Source organism: Ptychodera flava, chromosome 5, assembly GCF_041260155.1.
Source record: "Ptychodera flava strain L36383 chromosome 5, AS_Pfla_20210202, whole genome shotgun sequence".
NCBI classification, from domain to species: Eukaryota; Metazoa; Hemichordata; class Enteropneusta; family Ptychoderidae; genus Ptychodera; species Ptychodera flava.
In genome coordinates, this window is record NC_091932.1 from 27750140 (window position 1) to 27770958 (window position 20819).

General features: G+C 38.1%; 2 protein-coding genes across 2 annotated transcripts; one reads left to right on the plus strand and one right to left on the minus strand.

Annotated features, from left to right (window-relative positions):
- The first annotated feature begins 3340 nt into the window (after positions 1-3340).
- LOC139133420 (uncharacterized) lies at positions 3341-9644 on the plus strand. The gene is made up of 8 exons (XM_070700008.1): positions 3341-3616; positions 3946-3999; positions 4407-5237; positions 5864-6104; positions 6771-6867; positions 7225-7535; positions 7982-8236; positions 8523-9644. Exons 1-8 carry the CDS (start codon positions 3483-3485, stop codon positions 9093-9095), a joined length of 2496 nt encoding a protein of 831 aa, XP_070556109.1. The 5' UTR covers positions 3341-3482; the 3' UTR covers positions 9096-9644.
- LOC139133419 (uncharacterized) lies at positions 9618-19701 on the minus strand. The gene is made up of 3 exons (XM_070700007.1): positions 19562-19701; positions 12009-13135; positions 9618-11390 (listed from the first exon to the last, which is right to left on the minus strand). The coding sequence occupies exons 2-3, from the start codon at positions 13120-13122 to the stop codon at positions 9712-9714; spliced, it is 2793 nt and encodes a 930-aa protein (XP_070556108.1). The 5' UTR covers positions 13123-13135; positions 19562-19701; the 3' UTR covers positions 9618-9711.
- Between the last annotated feature and the right edge of the window lie 1118 nt (positions 19702-20819).

Here is a 20819-nt window from a genome sequence, read left to right on the forward strand (position 1 = left end):
GAGTCAACACCACAGCCGTCCCACACGCATTAAAATAAGGAAAGGGTTGAAAATCACAGACACAGTGTCACGATGTCGTCCGTAAAACTAGTGGACGCTTAAAATATTCATGAATTCGTAAATCAACAGGCAGGTAAACAACTTATTATTCAAAAGTAAACGGGAAATGGGCTTGCAGTTGACAATGCGTAGTGTTAGAATAGCTTTGCCATTGCTGCGCATTTGGATAGAGCACGGAACTGGCATGGCGCTACTGGACATTTCAAATGTTTTAGGGAAAGAGTCGACCAGCTATACTCTGCCGCCAAAAGGTCAAAACGTAGATGGCTCTTTTGTGAAGTGGTAAGTAAGAAACTCAATTTTTTCAGTACAGTCTGTCCGACTTGGGCCGTACAGTCCGTAAAACTTGGCACTTCTAGCAACGAACCGATATGAAACGTGAACATCATTTATTAGTCAGTACCCGTACGAAAGATCAAAACTTGCTACATATTAGTACATATATGTTACAAATTTGATACACACTTTAATTGAACATGTGAAATATGCACCAAGTTTGTACTAGTTTGGTACACACTATGGGATTTTCACCATGGTAGTTGTGACATTTGTACCAAGCTTGTAGATATATGTGAAACACAAATCAAGTTTGGTACAAACTTCAGATTTTTTTAGCTGTCCCACGTGGCACTGTCCCGGGGGGGGCACTGTTTTGTCACAGAATTGAAACAATGATCGAACTACGTACCCTGTGTTCATTGTACAAATGACAAATTAATTATTTTTTATTCAAAAATTTTTAAATACTCTCGGTTGTTAAACACATATGAATTAGGTTACGCGTGGAATGCACAAATTTATAAAAACCATTGAGGTATACCTCCATATCAAACCATTGCAACATCATGAATGAAAACATCAAAAGTCAACTATTAAAGCTGCCATTTTTCAAACAATTTCCTTGGACATATTTTAAATGATAAGGATCCAAAAATGGTACTCGAATTCCATTTAAAAACTTTTTGTTCCGTTCACTAGTCGTAACCACTGAAAGTACCTGTCATGTGTCCGCCAAAACACATTCACACTGTCATACCAGTACGCTCAGAGCAGGAAAAGTCATTGCCACGGCTATAAATGTTACTTGCATTATTACACATGTCCAAAGACCATGGATCCCAGCTGACACCAAATGTCTTCAAATGATTGATTTCAAGTGCATAAAAGTTGGTAAAAAAGTAATATACTCTCCCATTTCTCGAGAAACTGACGTTTCAGATAAATGAGAGCATCGAGGTCACAGGTCACACAGCCTATTATGTATTTGAACTTCGACCTTACAAGATCACATGTCGTGAAGAGAGACACTTGATTGGCTAATTTGGCCAACACCAGCATTTGAATTCCACTGCACCATAGCAAGTCATGGATCATGCACTGCTTCAGCAGTCAAATTTACAACGTTTTTACCTGCCGTTTTGGGGAGAAATTGTAGACTATTTCTGTCATCGGACGATTAAGGGAAAAAGAAGAGATTTGGGAGTACAATTGTTGTTTGATGAAGGACACATTGCCTCCGTTCGACACCGAGAGTTTATGTAAGTTAAACACATTCAGTGGATCATGGATGTCCGTTATACACTCAAATGACCTTGGACAATTCCGCGGGATTTCAGTTAATTTCAAGCTAGAGTTTGCTGCTTTGACACTTTCCATGTCACAGACGACCATTTCAAACCAACCACTGTTCATTGAGAACATCATGATGACAAGAAGTGAGACTGTCCCTATCGATCATTGCATTGGTTCTTATGATAGAAACTCCACTGCATGCTGTGCATTGGACAAATCGGACATGGCAGAGTTATTTTCGTCACAGTTGTCAGTATCTTACGGTGGAAGCAATATTTTGGACTCGGCGGAACTAATCTATCATCCAAGTGATGTGGAATGTGGTTGTGTTTAGTTGTTTGCTTTTTGAAGTTGGACTGAACACTAAGTGTCTGTTCAAATATCGCTGTTAAGTCAAGGTCATCCCATGAAGTTTTGTTTTTTTTGTAGCTCTGGACAATGTTTTTCGATGATTTTGCGTTTTGATTTGAACATGTAATAATACAACATTAAGTTAAAACTCTTATGTTTTCCATGTACATTCAATCGGAAAGGTATTTTGAAATGTTTAAAGTGAATTTTATTCGTCAACAAAGTATATATGTCACAAAATTACAAAATGTTTTGAATAAGTTTTTCATAGTTAACTATCTATGAGACTTTAATATTTTTTCACCATTCAGTTTCTATTTGGTACACAGTAAAAAAAATTGTGATCTGTATGATCTTCTTTAAAGAGACAGAATTTACCATTTTTCAATCTAAATTCCATTGTCAGGGAATGTTTTGAATTAGAGTGTACTGTACATATATGCCAAAAAGAATATATTTTACAGCTCATTTTATGTATAAAGTACAAAGATTGTATGTTTATTATAGTAGAGATACTGTTTTATTCTGCAGTAATATATTGTGTTTTTTAGTTAACAAAATTTATTGTGTGAGAAGTTTTTTCTTTTTACAGTGTAGTATAGTTGAATGTGTCGTAGGGTGAGTGCGTGTTGGATGTAGTAATATCCTCTCAACTTTTTCATAGATGTTCAACCTAACATCTGGATACATGACTCTAAGGTGAATTTTAGAATCTGCTGCTCACAAGGTAAACATATCTAAAGAGTGTACATATATTATAAGCCAGTTTAGAAATTATCATTTGTATACAATACAATGGGGAGTAGCAGCACGATGATGTCATGTACCACATGTTGTGTGAGCATTACTTTGAAAAAGACGCTGTCAGGAATTACAATCATCGAAATCCCCTGAAATGTTACCAGGGCAACAGTAGGTCTGCTGTTGCTAAGGCAACAGATACCATGCCCATGATATTGAATTCCCCCCCCCCCCACATCTCCAAGCTTGGTGCACACTCAATACAAACAAAAACAAAATGACCTCTACATTCTCTGTACAAACTTGGTGCAATGTTCATCACACTCTCCACACATACTTGCTGCAAACTTAGCCTATGTTTGAATCAAAGTGTATATAACTGACTAGCAAGATTGGTGCTTGTTTGGATGTCAGAATTTGTATCAAGTTTGTAACAAATAAGGAATGCAAACTTGTGGCAAATTTTGATCTTTCGTAAGGGTAGACACCTTTCTATTTCCATAACATAAACCATAGTGGAAAAGGGTTAAAAATGAAATAAAGGGGCAAAAGTTTCATTTTAAACATAGTCGGTTAGAAATGGTGTTTAGGTGCGTTTAGTTCTCGCGCAAGTCCTACACCACTGTCGCCTGCTAATTTTTTAAGTGCATAATTCCATAAACAACTGTATTATGCCATGATTTATTTGGGGTATTCGTTACAGGCTGTGCCGACATTTTCATGAGGCACCAGGTAAAAGCGTCCCTGTTGAAGAAATAATGTCTTTTGGTACGGAAGGGGATCGAGAAGAAAACGTACAGCTTTGCGCCGCTCAAAAGGGTGCGATCGTTCGACAGCTGTTCGGATCAGTAAAATACAGAAAATTGTGTACATCGGGAAACCTGAAGCGACAGTATCCTTTGCAAGTCAGTGTTCACTCACATTACATGTGTGGTAATCTGTCATGTCCATAACAATTCACTGTTTCCACTAGAGAAAACTTAAAAGTCGAAACTTGTAGTACATCGAAGCACTGACAGACAGTCGCGACGAGATTATATATGAACGACCGACGCGACGAAGCAAGGTCGAGGACGTAATGACTTTTGAACTTTGACTCTGGAAATTTGTGTGTTTGTTATTTGTATTCGTGTTGTGTTTGCGTTTTCACGTGGATGTTCGCCTTCATATTTCGGAAAAAATAGACATTTCACTGGCTATTGAACTTAACCCAGATACCAGTAACATATACTTCAACCTTGATAGGGGTTCGAACGCCTGTCTACGTAAGTGGCCCGAAAAACTTTCGCTGATCATGCGTCTCACTTGACTTGACTAGACGCAGCACGTAGTAAGACGCAGATACCGGCAAACCGCCATTTGAAATGAGACAGTTTTTGGTCTCCCGGAAGGTGTTAATTGCGCATGCCCATACATAGTGCAAATTTTTTGTCGCGTGCTTTTTAGTCAAATCTGGTAGCTGCCAATGTTTCAAAACTTGTAAGAATGGTAATTAAATCCTTGGTTAAATTCTAGCCACGTTCGCATCATGAAACTGTGATAATTTTAGCGTTACTTCCAAATAAAATTAAACAGCCAATGACAGCGCCCCATGATTCAACCAATCAGGTTTCGTAATTCGATACATGGCGGTTTCCCGTTACCTGCTCTTTGTGCTTGTCACTGAGGCGGGGACCAGCCAACGAAAAACTTGGATGGTCCGATTTGATAACATTCGACGTTACTGCACTTGGCTGGATTCCGCGAGGTCAACACCAGAGTGACAACGGCCAGCACTATCGTGAATGGTTGCTCATCGATAATGATATCACTTGCGACAATCAGAAGGTAATTCGCGAGTTGAATATTTTTGAGGATTTGTCGTGGACTCTTCACATCCTAAACAGACAGGTCTCACAGTGTTTTGGTATACCAACGGCTCTCAGTGGTGATAAACACGAACTATTCACTTTGTTTACAATAGCAGCAAAAGCTAGGCTTTGTCACGGGTTTGAAGTTGTCTCCAGAAGAGACACAAAATCGACAAAGGGGGTAGTTATCGGCAGAGCAGAGAACTTTGTTCGAAAAGACAAGCACACAACAGTGGAGTCATTGATACACAGGTCAACGGGATGTCATATGTTGCTGGGCATACAAAATGCAGTAAGAGCATGTAAATGTTGTGCTACTTTGAAGAAAAACAGTGGAAAAGATCTCTTCACGGAAGATAAAGTGCCAGAAGTATCAAAATACAAAAGAGAAGCTGTGATGAGTGAAGAAGAACTGAAGGAGAAACTCATAGAAGAAAGACAACTGAAACGTAATGCGCTGAGAAGGGAACAAAGGCTTCGTCAGAAGTTAAAAAAAGAAATGATTGTGTTTGCAAATAAGAGCCATGAAGATTTTAAGAATATTTTCACATCAACATGTGAAAAAACTGCCTGTGATAGTAACCCTGATTTATTGCTCCTTTGGGATGAACAGAGGAAAATGCTGCAGTGTAAGGGTCCGAGTGGGCGGAGATGGCACCCAAAGTAAGTTATCTTGATGCATGATATAATTTTATAAACAACATAACACAGCAAAATGCATTAAGTGTAGGACAAAATACAATGATATATTTACTACATTGGTGAAAATAGCCCTTGCCTTAAATACATTACTAGAAAAAAAACTTTTAATTCAATCCGAAAAAAAATAATTAAAATTTTAAATAGTTGAAATCAGAATTATACAAAATTTACACTCCTATATATAGGGCTTGGACTGGTGAGTTCAGAAGGTCAGTTCTGAAAGGGTTAAATGATATTGTTTTGCGCAATTCTCTCTGTTTCTATCACATGGACTTGAAAATTGTACTTGGGCAAAATACACAATTTAGCCAGGTGCAAAGATAATAAAGTGGTCAATTTAAGCGAAACATAACAATGCTGATTTCTTCATATAGTTGTCAACTATATTAAGAACTCAGCATAAAACTTAAACTATTGAAATAAAAGGAAGAAAATAAAAATACTAAGTTTTGGTAGAAAAAAAAGGATGAATGAAAAATAGAGGGTTTGAATTGTGAGGGTTTTTACAGAAATCATTTTCATCTGTAATTTTTGACTAGGTGTGACAATTTTCAGCATAACTGTGCTCACTGAACTTTGTTACACAGAATCATCCGAATGTGTCTTTCCGTATGGATGAGAAGTCCAAAAGCATATGAAGAATTAAAAAGTAGTGGAATGCTGTTATTACCCTCTGGCCGACTATTAAGCATGTACAAAAATTGTGTTGGTCACTCTCCCGGCTTCAATGATACCTTACTTCAGTGGATGGTAAAGGAAGCTGAAAACATGAAGTTGTCAGATGATGGATTGAATGGAGGCATTATACTAGATGAAATGGCAATTCAGGTAAGTCATGAACATGTTACCCATCGACACTTTCATTCTAAAACTATCTAATACATATCAGTACACAGTTTAATTGTACATTACTACTTGAGCATAACATATTCAACTTTGTAAAATTGACCTTCCTATAGCAGTTTCAATGCACATCACTTCAACGATACAACAGAAAAACTGAGCTCCCACTAAATGCTGGTTGTGATAAGGCTTACAATGAGGGAAACTAATGTAAATTTCTTTGATTGCAAAGTTACTAATATAATAAACTCTCCTGCCAGCTCAAAAAAGTGAGGAAAATCATCATATTACCTCAAGTAATCATCATCATATTACCTTCAAGTAAACAAATTTTAAAAAAGCAGATGAACCTAATGATATTATTTTTGAACAAATATACATACATTCTATGAATTTGTGTAAGGTCATTACCGACTAAACTGGCCTTTCCTAGTTTTCTAGGCATGTTACAGAAAAACACACTTTTTGGACCTAAGCTAATGTTCTCAAATTGATGTCTTGGTCATGGGTTTGGAAAATACTTGTAACTATTTTTGATATGTAGTGACGCTTTGATTTTTGTTTTATTTCAATAATTTTTTTTAAACATCAGCATGCCAGTACATGGTAGACAACAGTTCTGTATTGGCTTTACCTTTTTTAATGTTTTAGGAGGACTTACAGCTTAAGTTTCATAATGGAGAAGCTGAAGTAGTTGGCTTAGTATGCCTAGGAGACGAGAACAACGACATGCAGACTTTGATATCTGGTAAGAAAACATTTGAATATACATGTATATATTTGGTACAGGTGCTGGTAACTTGATAAAAATAAAAATAAAATAAATGTACTGGCCACCATTTCATACTTTTGAAATGCAACATTGTGGTTTTTTTATCATTAACCAAACATTGAGTTATTCAACCCCTAAACCGCAATATTCAGGTAGTTCTGATAATCTGTTCTCTACTGTATATCATATAACTAGTTTTTTTTGGCTAAGGGTGGTAAGCAGCTTTGGAGAGGGGTAATATTTTTCTCCGAACGTTTATATCGTGTTTTCATTAATTTTACAACCAAGCTGTTTACTGCTTTATACTATAAATATTTTCCCCCTTTTGTACAGGTCAAGATATTGCTGTCACTGCAACTCATGTACTGCAGATGGTCTACCTTGGAAATACAGGTTTCCGATTTCCATTCGCCCACTGGCCCACCAAAGAAGTCGATCCAGCTACTTTGTATGTGAATTTCTGGAATGCTGTGAAATGGTTGCGGAAAGGTGGCTTTAATGTGACCTATTGCTGTTTAGATGGAGGTCAAGCTAACCGCTCATTTGTGCAGATGCACTTCAAGGGCAAGGATATAGTCAAGGAGAAATTCACAACAAAGAATCCATTCACCCATGAGCCCATGGTTTTCTACATGGATCCTTGGGTATGTTTATTTATTATAACCTTATTGTAACTCATAAGTGTATGTGAATGATGAAAATTAGTATTTCTAACGTGAAACTGTTATTTGCAGTAACGTGTCCTAATATTGCACGTTTTGTTAATATCATATGACAGAAATCATTTCAATAAGGCAGCAAAGAGAACGTGGTAGATGTTTTAAGAGATAAGGTGCTGTTAGTAATGTTTTCCATTACAATACTTTCAGATTGCAATAACGATTTGTCTGTATCATGCTAATGATCAAAGCAACATGTGAAATTGATAGGTCATTCAAAAGTGTATTAGTTACATGAAACGCACTGGTAGGATGAGGTATCTTTCATATTCAAAATTAATTAATTTTGTGAAATTAGAAAAGTAGTCTAGCAATGTACTGACAAATGTAATAATACATGGCCATGATGTGTCTTATATTGTACATTACAGCACAACTTCAAGAAAATCAGAAATGGTATCGAAAAAAGTTCACAAGCTGGAAAAACAGCACGTACGCTGCAGAATGGGGATGGCCACATTCTGTGGAAATACTGGAAAAGTGCTTACACCTTTGACCAAGAAACCCACAGCCTTCCTCTTCACCACAAATTAACCCCAGATCATTTTGATCTAACTCCAGCAACTAGGATGCGAAATCACTTGGCCGAACATGTATTGAATAAGGATATGCTGTATTTAATGAAGGTAATGTTGTAACTATTGTCAGTCACTGTCTGGAGTGAATTAATTTTTTTTAATTTTGTGTATTTTTAAATGACCCAGAGATTAGCTATTTGTCCAGCATTGGCATGTACATGTGTACACATGCATATTTGCATGGTAAATGTATATGTGCTATGTATACTATGTTTGTATGCATGTATGTACAATTGTATGTACAAATGTAGGTAATGTGTTTGTGTGTGCATGCCATTCCATCTGTCAACTGCTATCACATATCACAATGAGATTCATATGATTACTGTTGCAGGAGTTTAAGAAACACCGCCAAACTCAGGGAGCATCAAGCAGTGAATGTCGAGATCTGGATGCTGTAATTCTTCTCCTTAGCCATACCAGTAAGCTTATCACGAATTTCACTGATTGGCGACCAATTCATTCAACACTAGATGAAAGACTGGTGGACAATGACAGGACACTTCAGTACTTCAAAGAATGGGAGGAGGCAGTGTATTCCTTAGTTGGGGTGTCAGCAGCTCAAAAAAACAAAATGTTGCTGTCAGATAAAGCCAGATTTGACATCACTTCAATGGTGTTAGGTTTCAGGGAGATATGTCTCATTAGTGCATCAAAGCATCCAGGTAGTGGAATTGTAGCTGCACGGGCAAACAGCAATTTGGTTGAGAATGTGTTTTGCCAACAGCGAGGCCAAAATGGGCAAAACAATAATCCACGTTACTCACAATATGGTGCAGGGATCAATGCTATTTGTTTGGGACAAACAACAACCACAAAAAGAAGTAATTCAGGGAAAGTTGAACCTCTGCCATTTTTCAAACCATCGGCTTTTCATGGTAAAAGAAAAGAGAGAGAATTTGAATGAAGTGAACTTGTCTTTATTGTATATACATGTACAGTGTACAACCAGAAGTATTTTGATGGACAACAGAACTTATCTCATTTTTTTCATACAGGTGCTGTTCCTGAGAGAAAAATTACATGCTGCATTTTTGTTTATATTTATATTTGTGTTTTACATGGCGTATGGATTCATAATGGAATTAATGTGAAAATATTTATTTGTTCTCGCATTGTCCTCTTCTTGATGTGGGTCCTGCCAAGGGACTGAATATCAAAATCAAGCAGAAATGTAAGAGTGTCACAAAATAGCATTTTCTTTAATTGCCATACAGATGCCTTTTGTGGAAAAATACAAAGAATCATGTAGTTTTCCTTGTAAATATGTCATTGCTTTCTTGTAAATATTTAAATACTAACAGTCACAGACAATGTACCTTTAGAGAGATAGAAGCTGTAACTTTTGGTGATTTTTTCAGTTTTTTCAAAACTAAACAGCTACTGTACCTGATCATGTGCATGATCATTTGTACGCTGGAATTGTGTACAATAAATGCTGTTTGCAATGTCTTTGAACATCTTTAGAAAACACCAATGTGTTAACTCAGTACATTTTACTTGAGTCCCCTCTATAGTCAATGTTACAACAGTCTGTCTGGCCGTGGCATTTTTTGGCAACTTTTGATTTTGTGCACCAAAATGTCATTAAGTTTGTCCTTGTTGAATCGTTGTATATAGCGTACATCATACAGCCCAAATATGATTTTGATTTCATCTTTTGTGTACAGACGTGATGCGAAATACTTGGGGTTTTCGGCTATTTTTGCTGCGATCATTGCATGAGTGACACATTTCCCATCACTATGGTCTTTCTTAAGGGTCTCAATGTCCATCTTGGCATTCCTTTCGTTTGATTTCTGGTCACGTTGCATGATCTTTCTCCTGTGTGCCTCAGTCTTTTTTAGTTTCATGTGACATCTCTGATCTCTCAGAAATTGCCCAGCACCCATATTGACATAGCGATGAACAATATCAGCATACACTTCGTGAACAAGGGATTTGACTTCTGCATTGCTGCAGCTATTATTGCACAGTTCTTCTGTTTGATCAACTATTAATGAAAACTGTTCCTGTAAACTAATGTTCTTTAGCAAAGAGCTACATACCCAACTCATCAAGTTTGATTTGTGAGAATTGAAATTGGCAGTGGTCATTAATGAAACTCTCTGTTGCTCCAATGCTACAAAGAAATCCTGAGCACGGTCAGAGATATGGACTAGACCACCCTGTTTATACTGCCTATAATCAACAACTGACAGGGTGTCTTTATACTCTGAATGTTCATGCACATACTGTGCTGACCAGATAATGCCCTCAATCAGTTTCTTTTTCTGAAAACATTTACGCAATGTGAGACGGACGGAATGCTCGAGGGAGGAACAATTTTGCGAGAGATATTGTTGGCACTTTTTTAGGCATTTTGCAGTTGCCCATCCACCCACATATCTAATTTTGGCCATTCCAGACTCTGAAAGTGTAGCAGCAATTTCTGCATCTGAGACATTTTGCTGCTGGGCTCTAAATATATCAGAAATTTCTCTAATGATCAGCCTGTTTATGTCAAGTAATATTGTGGACATGCACTCAATGTGATTGAGTGTCAGGGGCTCCCTGCAGACATCTTCAAAAGACCTCTTGACACTGTCGCTAGTAATGTGGCTATGGAGCTGCTCAAAGTGACCAGTGAATGACTTTCTTGTATGGCTCCCAACCTCTCCAGGACAGCCACTGGAGTGGGCCTTCAGAATTCCATAAATTATCTTCCACTGATTTTCTATGAAAGCATGTGTTCTAGGCAACTTTCCTGGCTCCTGCAAGTCATCCAAAATAATGTTCACTTGGTATGCTGTTGAAAGTGGTTGCGAAGCAAACCATGAGTCGTCTTTTAATGATGTAAGGAAAGACTTCACTTGAAAATGTAATGGTAGAGAGGAAAAGTAGTCATCATCAGACTCATCGATTGGCTCTTCTTGTGTGTTTACATGAAGCAACTCAGTTTGTTGATGTTCTGTGGTAGTGGGTAGTTCATGTGAAATTTCATCTTCACTGTCATCACCCCAGTCTTCTTCACCATTATTGGGTACTGGTACATGCCCATCATGTCTGTTATTGGTACTGGGATTGTAATTCCCACCTGTTTCTAAGCTGTCAAGAAAGGTAGACACTTCAACAGGTGGTGGCATCAAACAAGATGTGGTAAAGCCTACCAGCTTCAGTCCTCTGAGACTTCGCACTCGTGACATTGCCACATATAGGTGACCTGAAAAGTAAATGAATCTTTGTAAATATTTGCAAAGCAGATATAACTTAGGCCAGAAAGAAGTAACATTAGTGCTCTGAATCACTGCACCTATCTTCTTATTTCAGTTTTTTTGACATGGCTATAAATTTCATTATTTTCTACTTTTGAAGGCACCCATTAGGCCCCCAAAATAACATGTGTTACCAGTAACCTGACTGATCCTAGAATAACACACCGACCCTTAACATGTTATTTGTTATTCTTAAAAACTTTGCTTAAATTTTCACAAATTTTACTATATTTTCACATTTTATAAGTTTTTTCCAAGACACAAGTAAATAAATTTGTTGCCTACATGTACCTATCTACAGTAATTTTCGAAAGCATTTCTTATTTTACACATAAGTCCATTTTCATCGGAAATAGAGTATACATGCATGAAGAAAACTATTATTTTTTATTCTTCACTTGGACACTCCTGTAGTTACCCAGCATTCTATTCTTCACATATTATTAGTTTGATTTCACTGTTGTTTTGGAATAAAGCCTCAGAATAAAATTACTGCCCGCGTAGTTCTTCTTTGACATGAAAGATAAACTCACATGTAAGGCTAGTGTAACTCTGATTTTACTCACCTGGGGCAAATACATTTCTACAGTGTATCTCAGCTGCATTAAGACTCAGGCCTTGAGCCTTGTGGATCGAAAATGCCCACCCTAGCTTAAGTGGTATTTGTGTTCGGGTTGATAAATCGGTGCCAGAAATGTGTGAGTCAATCTTCCAAGTTCTACGTTCAACTTTTACAGTCTGGTTGGCAGAAGGAAATAAGACTATTGGCAATCCATCTTCAAAGTCAATAACTGTTCCTGTTGATCCGTTTTTCAACTTGTCCGTACAGTTATAGATCAGCATCACAGGAGCACCAACTTTTAAATGTAGTTTCTCCTCTGCCATGGTGTTCCTGTTGAGAACTGACCTGCTCCCTGTATCTGTGGCCTTGAAAGTATGGATTTCGCCAGGGTGATTTATCAGATTTGTCATGTTATGATGCTGAACATCAGCATTGTGAGTGTACATGGTGGGTATAAAGTCCAAATTGAAATCCTTTGGGTCAAGGGGTGCCCTACAGTGAGATAAGATTTCCATGCTGTGTGGACTGCACTTTCCATTGGAGATGTCATTGAGAATACTGACAAACTCTCTGTCCGCCTGCCGGAAAACATGTGTGAGAAGAGCAGAATGACTGAAAGTTCTTGCCCACAATTCAGACTTGAATGGGTACTCCCCACTGTCGTGTTTGTTAGGAACTGGTGGTAATTGTTTAAAATCACCACATGTGATGATTTGTATACCACCAAACAATTCATCGTTCTCTCTCACACTCTGCAATACGCTGTTTATCAATTCCAGGGTATGACGACTTATCATTGATATTTCATCAATTATTATAGTGTCAGTGTTATTTAGCCGATGATATATGTCTCGATTACTCTGAATGTATGCTAAGATTGATGGCAGTGAATTCTTAGCCGTACCAATACCGGTAAAACTATGAATGGTGGAGGCACTGCTGTATTGACTTGCAGCAATTCCTGTTGCTGCTGTCACTGCAACTCTTCTTGGAACAGCTCGGGTAATTTTCTTCACTAAAGTTGTCTTACCAGTTCCTGCACTCCCCGTGAAGAAAATATTCTTGCCTTCGATTGCCCACCTTAGTATCTTAGCCTGTTCAGATGTAAATGTCTCCATCTTACTTTAAGACCTGTTTGAAAAAAATGATAATAATTGTAGATGCTGTTACATTTAGCATCGGTCTTTTTAGCAATGAGATAGCATTTCTATTTTCTTTGAATCCGTAGTTCACTAGTAGGAAGCAAAATTGCTTCGGAAACATTCAATTATCTTCATTTTTTCAACATGTCTCAAGTAACGCATGTATACATGTATTACTTCAAAAATAGTCTTAACAGTTTTCACACTTCTTATAAGACAGTATTTTTTTACGTGCAGAGAAAACGAACAAAAGGGTGAACTCAGCAGTTTACGTTTAAACAAAATTTATTACGAAAACAAAACTAATTGCTAAGTCAGGGACAGAGTACAAGCTTTAAAAGTGTACAGACTACTTATCTCAGCTGGGACGGCAAAGCTCCAGTCTCAGAGTTGTAACAGTCAGTCGGATGAATGAACAGTCCTTTGGCTTGCAGGCTTGAAGCTGCACAAAGTCCACAGTATAAATCCAGCGTTGACAGTGAAGGTCTTGAAAAGTCTTGAGAATGACTACTGCTGGAGTTTAGTAACACACAAGAGACACGATCCCAAAAGTCTGACTGGAAGCTGTGCACGTCCCTTTTATAAAGGCATATAAGAACAATCTAGAACTTTTATTGACATGCTAATTACTGTTCTAAAATTATCTCCCTTACACAACTAATCAACTTTCCAGAACATTCCAAACGTGACTAATTGAATTCAAGGTTGTGAGGTCATCAAGGGCAGTGACCTTGAGAATGTTCTAGACTAATTGAACTCAGGTCATGATGAGTGTGGGGGAAATGACCTACATAACACACCCCCTCTTCAAAAAAAGAAAATTTTTCAAAGAAAATCTTTCTTTTACAAATGTAATCTTGCAAAGGATTTAAGTACTCAAATTTTGTTGTACTCTAAAGTAAAATTTCTTGAAAGTGAACAACAATAAACTCTAAATACGAGAGAGACAGTCTGCAATTAAATTGTCTCTGCCTTTGATATGTCTAATATCAAGATTAAACTCCTGTAACATTAACTCCATCTTAGCAATCTCTGATTTTTGCCTTTAAATTTCTGCAGAAAAACAAGAGGGTTGTGATCAATATAAACCACTATTGGCTGATTTGAAGAAGTAACATAAACTTCAAAATGCTGTAAAGCTAATATCAAAGATAAACACTCTTTTTCAATTGTAGAGTAGTTTCTCTGGGATTAGTTTCTCTGGGATTTGTTAAATTTGCTAAATTTGTAAAAATAGCAAACAGGATGATCTGTCCCATGACTATCCTCTTGCAATTTGGTATTGGAAAACTTGAAATGGCACTGAATTTGGCATAAAGTATGCATGGCAAAGTCCGGTTATTTGTATTGAGTTCTATAAAGTCATTGTTCGGCAAATACTTGGCTTCCTCCTGGAGATATTCCGCTTTCGCAGGATTCAGTCTGTCTGGATGTTGTTCCACTGGATTACTGTCGCAGACATCTTCGTTGTGATAGATGATGTTTGTCCTCGTTGGAACATCTTGAAACAGGTGTTTATATTCATGGAGCAGTTCTTTCACCTGTTGTTGTTGTTCTGGCTGGAGGTGTGCCAACTTTGTAGACTCCAGCTTCTCCAGGATTTCTGAGTTCTGAAGCTTGACCGAGCCCAGCTTTGAGTTTAGAGTATTTTCACTCAAGTCAGTTTCAGTATCACTATCTTCATAATGGTTTGAACTGACTGCACTGACAGGCTTTGTTTTAGTAGGATTATCCCTATCCAAATATGGCTTAAGCATATTTATGTGACATAGCTGTTTTTGTTTTCGCCTGTCAGGTGTTATTATGATGTAATTTAAATCACTTAATTTCTTATCAATTAGGTATGGCCCAAGTAACGAGCATGGAGTGGTTTGCCAGGAATTGGAAGTAGAACAAGAACTTTTTGACCTGGTTCAAACTTCCGTTTTGAGGTGTTTTTATCATATTTGGTTTTCATTGACTGCTGAGATGACTCAAGATTTTCTCTGGCTAATTCACATGCTTTAGAGATTTTTGTACGAAAATCTGACACATATTGCAAAATATTCAGACAATCATCATCGTCTGATAGGAATTTCTCTTTAACGAGCTTAAGTGGGCCACGGACTGTATGTCCAAATACAAGCTCAAATGGGCTAAAACCAAGAGACTCCTGAATTGACTCTCTAACAGCAAAGAGCAAAAATGAATTCCTTCATCCCACTGCTTCTCAGTGTCAAAACAGTAGGTCCTAATCATGTTTTTCAAAGTTTGATGAAATCGCTCAAGAGCACCCTGACTTTCTGGATGATAGGCGGATGACCTGTACTGTTTAATGCCTAGCTGATCCATTACTTGTTGAAAAATACCAGACATAAAGTTGGAGCCTTGATCGGACTGGACACATTTAGGGAGGCCAAATAAAGTGAAAAATTTGACTAAAGCTTTCACTATAGTCTTTGTCTTTATATTTCTCAGTGGTATGGCTTCTGGGAACCGAGTTGATGTACACATTATTGTCAGCATGTACTCATTTCCTGATCTTGTTTTTGGTAGGGGCCCAACACAGTCTATTAGTATCCTACTAAATGGTTCTTGAAATGCAGGAATTGGCTGTAAAGGGGCCTTTGGAATGGTCTGATTTGGTTTTCCTACCATTTGACATGTGTGACAAGTTTTACAGAAATGTGCTACATCCTGCCTGAGATTAGGCCAATAAAAGTGACTGAGAATTTTGTGATAAGTTTTCCTTACTCCCAAATGACCAGCCCAGGGCGTTTCATGGGCCAGGCGCAATATTTCAGCACGATGGGGCTTTGGAACCACAATTTGATGTTTTATAGCCCAATCGTCATCAACCAAAACATCTGGAGGTCTCCATTTACGCATGAGAATACCAGATTTTGTATAATAGGAAACAGAGCTATCTGAAGTTTTATCTTCATCATCTACCCTGTCAAACAAAGACAAAATATCTGAGTCTTTGTGTTGTTCTGCAATGAGATTTGATCTAGAAAATGTCTGACTTTGGTCAGCAGAAGTTTTACTGGAAGTTTCAAATCCACGAGGGATAACGGAATGATCCGTGTCAAACACCTGACTGAGAAAGGTGTCATTTAAGTCAACATCTGTGACATTATTTTTGAGAGTATTTTGATTCTCGGAAGTTTTCTTTGACATGGCTCGAGTAATGGCACATGAAGGAAATAAATCGGGTATCTCTTGTTCAATTGGCTCTGGATCCTGATCTAAACTAGGATTATCAGTCACAAGTGGATTAGTAATGACCTTGTCCCCAGCAAGGTCGTTTCCGAGAAGAAGGTGAATCCCTTCAAAAGGCAAAAAAGGCCTAATACCTAAAGTCACAGGTCCAGAAACAAAGTCCGAAGACAAATAGACATTATGGAGAGGAACAGGAATGTAGTCATTACAATCTACCCCCTTAATAAGAACTTTAGAACCTGAAAATGACTTTCAGAAAACGGCAGGGTATCTGCCAACAAAAGAGACTGGGAAGCCCCGGTATCTCTTAAAATTTTGACAGGGGTAGCAGAAGAGAAATCACTAGAAAGTGATATAAAACCATTATGAATAAATGGCTCGAAAATACCCATAATGCTATCTTGAGAAGAATTGACCTTGACCTCATTAATTGGGATAAGAGGGGTTTAACCTCAGAAAATGTGTTACACACATTATTAGACTCTAATTGAGTTGATGAAGAAATAAAGCCGGTGGGCTTAGATCCACTTTGACCACTTTGACCTTCACGTTTTCTTTTCAACTTGAAACAATCTGACATTAAATGGCCGTCTTTCTTACAATAATTACAAGAAAGTGTACCAAACTGTTTGTCAGAAGGAGATTGAGACTTGGGATCTGATGATGTGGGAGTGTTACTTGAACTCTGTGAACTGTTGTCATTTGATTTTCTACTGTCCTTTGAAAAATTCTTGGATGAAAAGGAGGAGTTAAATTTACCTGCATTGTTTCTGTAGGAAAAGGACTGGGATGGTTTGCTGAGAAATGAAGATTTGTGGGTCAATGAATAATCATCGGCCAAACGTGCAGCAACCTCTAATGTATCTGCCTTTTGTTCATTGATAAATGTCTTGATGTCACTCCGAATGCACCTTTTAAATTCCTCAATCAAAACAAGTTGTCGTAATTTGTCATAATTCTGACTGACCTTTTCCGAAGAACACCAACGATCAAACAGTTGTTCTTTTGTTCGAGCAAATTCAACATAAGTTTGATCCTTCACCTTCTCACAATCCCTAAATTTCTGACGATAAGCTTCAGGCACCAACTCATAGCCCTTGAGAATTAATTCCTTCACAGAATCATAATCTGAAGCCTGCTCTACTGACAACTGAATGTAAATTTCTCTGGCTTTACCCACCAAAGCACTCTGCAAAAGCATAGACCAGGACTCCTTAGGCCAGTTCAGACTCTGAGCAATTTTCTCAAAATGAAGGAAATATTTATCAACATCCTTTTCTTGGAAAGGGGGAACTAACCTGAAATGCTTAGTGATGTCAAACTTGTCTGAAGGGAAGAATTTTCCTGACTGTCCAAGCTCTAAACGTTTTATTTCTAACTGCAGTCGGTGTTCTGCTAATTCTCTTTCCTTTTCTTTTTCCTCTCTTTCTTTCTCCCTTTGTCTTTCTTCCATTTGCAATTCTTTTTCTTCATTTCCAATTCCCTCTCTTTCTGTCTTTCTTCCATTTCTAACTGCATTTGTATTTTTTCTTTTTCTAATGCCTGTCTCTCCTTTTCCATTTGTAATTCTTTTTCTTTCATTTGTAATTCTTTTTCTTTTTCTAATGCCAATTTTTTTAGCTCGAAATCTGCCTGTATTTCTAATTCCAATTTTTTGAGTTCGAAGGAAGACTCAGGCTCATAATCTTTAAGGCAGACTCCTCAAAATGGCCAGAATTAACTAAATGTTTTGCAATCTTGAACTGTATTTCTCGCTTGCGCATAGATCTTTTGACATCTACTTTAAGGAAATTGGCCAGTGCTATGAGGTTGTCTTTTCTGAGGGAATTAAATGTGTCCTGATCAAGGTCATCCATAAATTCGTCTGGCTTGAATTCCGCCATGATTGAATTTCGCTGAGTTCACAGTATACAGTAGTTTTGAAAAGGTAGGCAAAATGTTGTCAAACGGCTCAAAATATTCGTCTCCCGGACGAGCCCCCAATTTTGTTACGTGCAGAGAAAACGAACAAAAGGGTGAACTCAGCAGTTTACGTTTAAACAAAATTTATTACGAAAACAAAACTAATTGCTAAGTCAGGGACAGAGTACAAGCTTTAAAAGTGTACAGACTACTTATCTCAGCTGGGACGGCAAAGCTCCAGTCTCAGAGTTGTAACAGTCAGTCGGATGATGAACAGTCCTTTGGCTTGCAGGCTTGAAGCTGCACAAAGTCCACAGTATAAATCCAGCGTTGACAGTGAAGGTCTTGAAAAGTCTTGAGAATGACTACTGCTGGAGTTTAGTAACACACAAGAGACACGATCTCAAAAGTCTGACTGGAAGCTGAGCACGTCCCTTTTATAAAGGCATATAAGAACAATCTAGAACTTTTATTGACATGCTAATTACTGTTCTAAAATTATCTCCCTTACACAACTAATCAACTTTCCAGAACATTCCAAACGTGACTAATTGAATTCAAGGTTGTGAGGTCATCAAGGGCAGTGACCTTGAGAATGTTCTAGACTAATTGAACTCAGGTCATGATGAGTGTGGGGGAATGACCTACATAACAGTATATTATTTCTTTACTAGAAGTAACCATAGAATATAGCAGAGGTCTCTCTAATTAACCAATAGAGCTAATAACACATAAATTCCACGGTTAGACACTACTGCCAGAATGCATTCACTCCGGTTGTTGAAACTCATTGTTCCTAATTTAATCACGGCTTCCCACTTCCTCAAGATTAGTCACTGGAAGTTAATGGATATAAAGTGACCATAAACCTAATGTTAATGTCTATTTAATTTTGCTTGATTTCTGAAAATGATAAGGGTTGACAACAACGGCATTGCATACAAGGTGTGAACGAAGAGAGCTGTTCGTTTTGTTGTTGGAAGGTGCATATGCAATGTGTGACACAGTCACACACTTTGTTCACATAACGACCTGTTGTCAAATACGAGCTTGAAATAAACTGGATGAAAACATGTTTACTAGCATAGGTCAATTTCAAATGTGGCCAGCAATAATCACTTGTAAATTAATGGAATTGTGATGTTCCACGGTCCCTCCACAAAAGGACCGTCATCACGATCCCTGGATAACGATATAGTGAAGGCTCTGGGCTTTGTTTTATTTATCGAAGCAGTCCGCCGGCGATGCCGATGGTGACCTGCATACCACTTAGTTTCGATGCAAACGTAAAAATCTGAATGAACAAACTTACCTTAGTCGATAAAACATATGCTTGTAATGAGCAGGTTCCGCGCAAAAGATCTCAGAGAGTGGTATAAACGACAGTTTTGGGTGAAAAGCAACGCAACACAACACGAACGAATGTCAGCATTTCCGGTATCCCTAAAGTTCGAACTTTGACCTCATGGTACTTCAAAAGCGTCATGGCAGCGTCCGTCCAGGGACGGTGGTCATGGGAAATGTTTACTGCTTGCCTGGAAATACACTGGAAATAAACAAGTTCGAGGTCAAAAGGTTCTACTTCCGACTTCCGCTCTTACGGACGACCTCGGACCATGACCGACTCAAAAATGTAGGTTGGTTTTCTGGCTCAAGATGACCATTTTAGACGGCGTACTTTGGCATGTAACAATTCATCGGTATAGCGATGCTTTTGATAGTCGTTAAATTTTGATTGACTTCTATATCTGCTCAGATTTGCGTTTTTTTGTGACACTGTGTCTGAAATCTTCAACCCTTTCCTTATTTCACTACGTGTGGGACAGCTGTGATGTTGACTTAATAAGCTAATCCGCTGATACGCTCAGTCATTAACAAGTTGGCAATGTTTGCGCAGCAATTAGAGTGGTATGTGCACTGGTTGAAGAGGAGATAAGGAATTGTAGGCATTGGAAACACAGTCAGACAGTTTGGAGTCGAAAGCAAGTTGGCAATGTTGTCGGAGCAATTACAGAGGTGTATACACAAGTTGGAGAGGAGATAAGGACTTGTCGGTAATAATAAAGCAGTCAGACGGTGTAGAGTTGAACTCTTTATTTGAAATATCATAGTCAAAATTAATAAAATCAAATAAGGTAAACCGTTGCACAAAAAACACCTTCCTCCCCACCCCAGGGGACTGTTCCCTGTACCCTGTGGTTTAAGACTAGTGCATTTTATAAGTAGCAGTCACAACCTTCAGTGTTGGTGTTCATGCAGTTGATTTGCATTACGGTCCCAACCTTCTGTGTAGCGAGTAGTGAGGCAGGCTCAGCCGAGGGACCGTGGCCGATCGTACGAACCAGAAGAGACAAGCACATTATGGTTCAAACACTCAACACTGAAAAAGTTTACAGTTGAGCCGTTCATGCTCTTGCCGCTGTCACAGCCACCAAAAGAACAACGTCTTCCCATAGTGAAGGAGGACACTGTCCTGATCATGTAAGCGGAAACCCTAGAAGTTACCCCCCGTGGGGAGCTTACGGAGGTGTGAAATACTTACTTCCCGTTATGAGATACGGAGTCGGGCA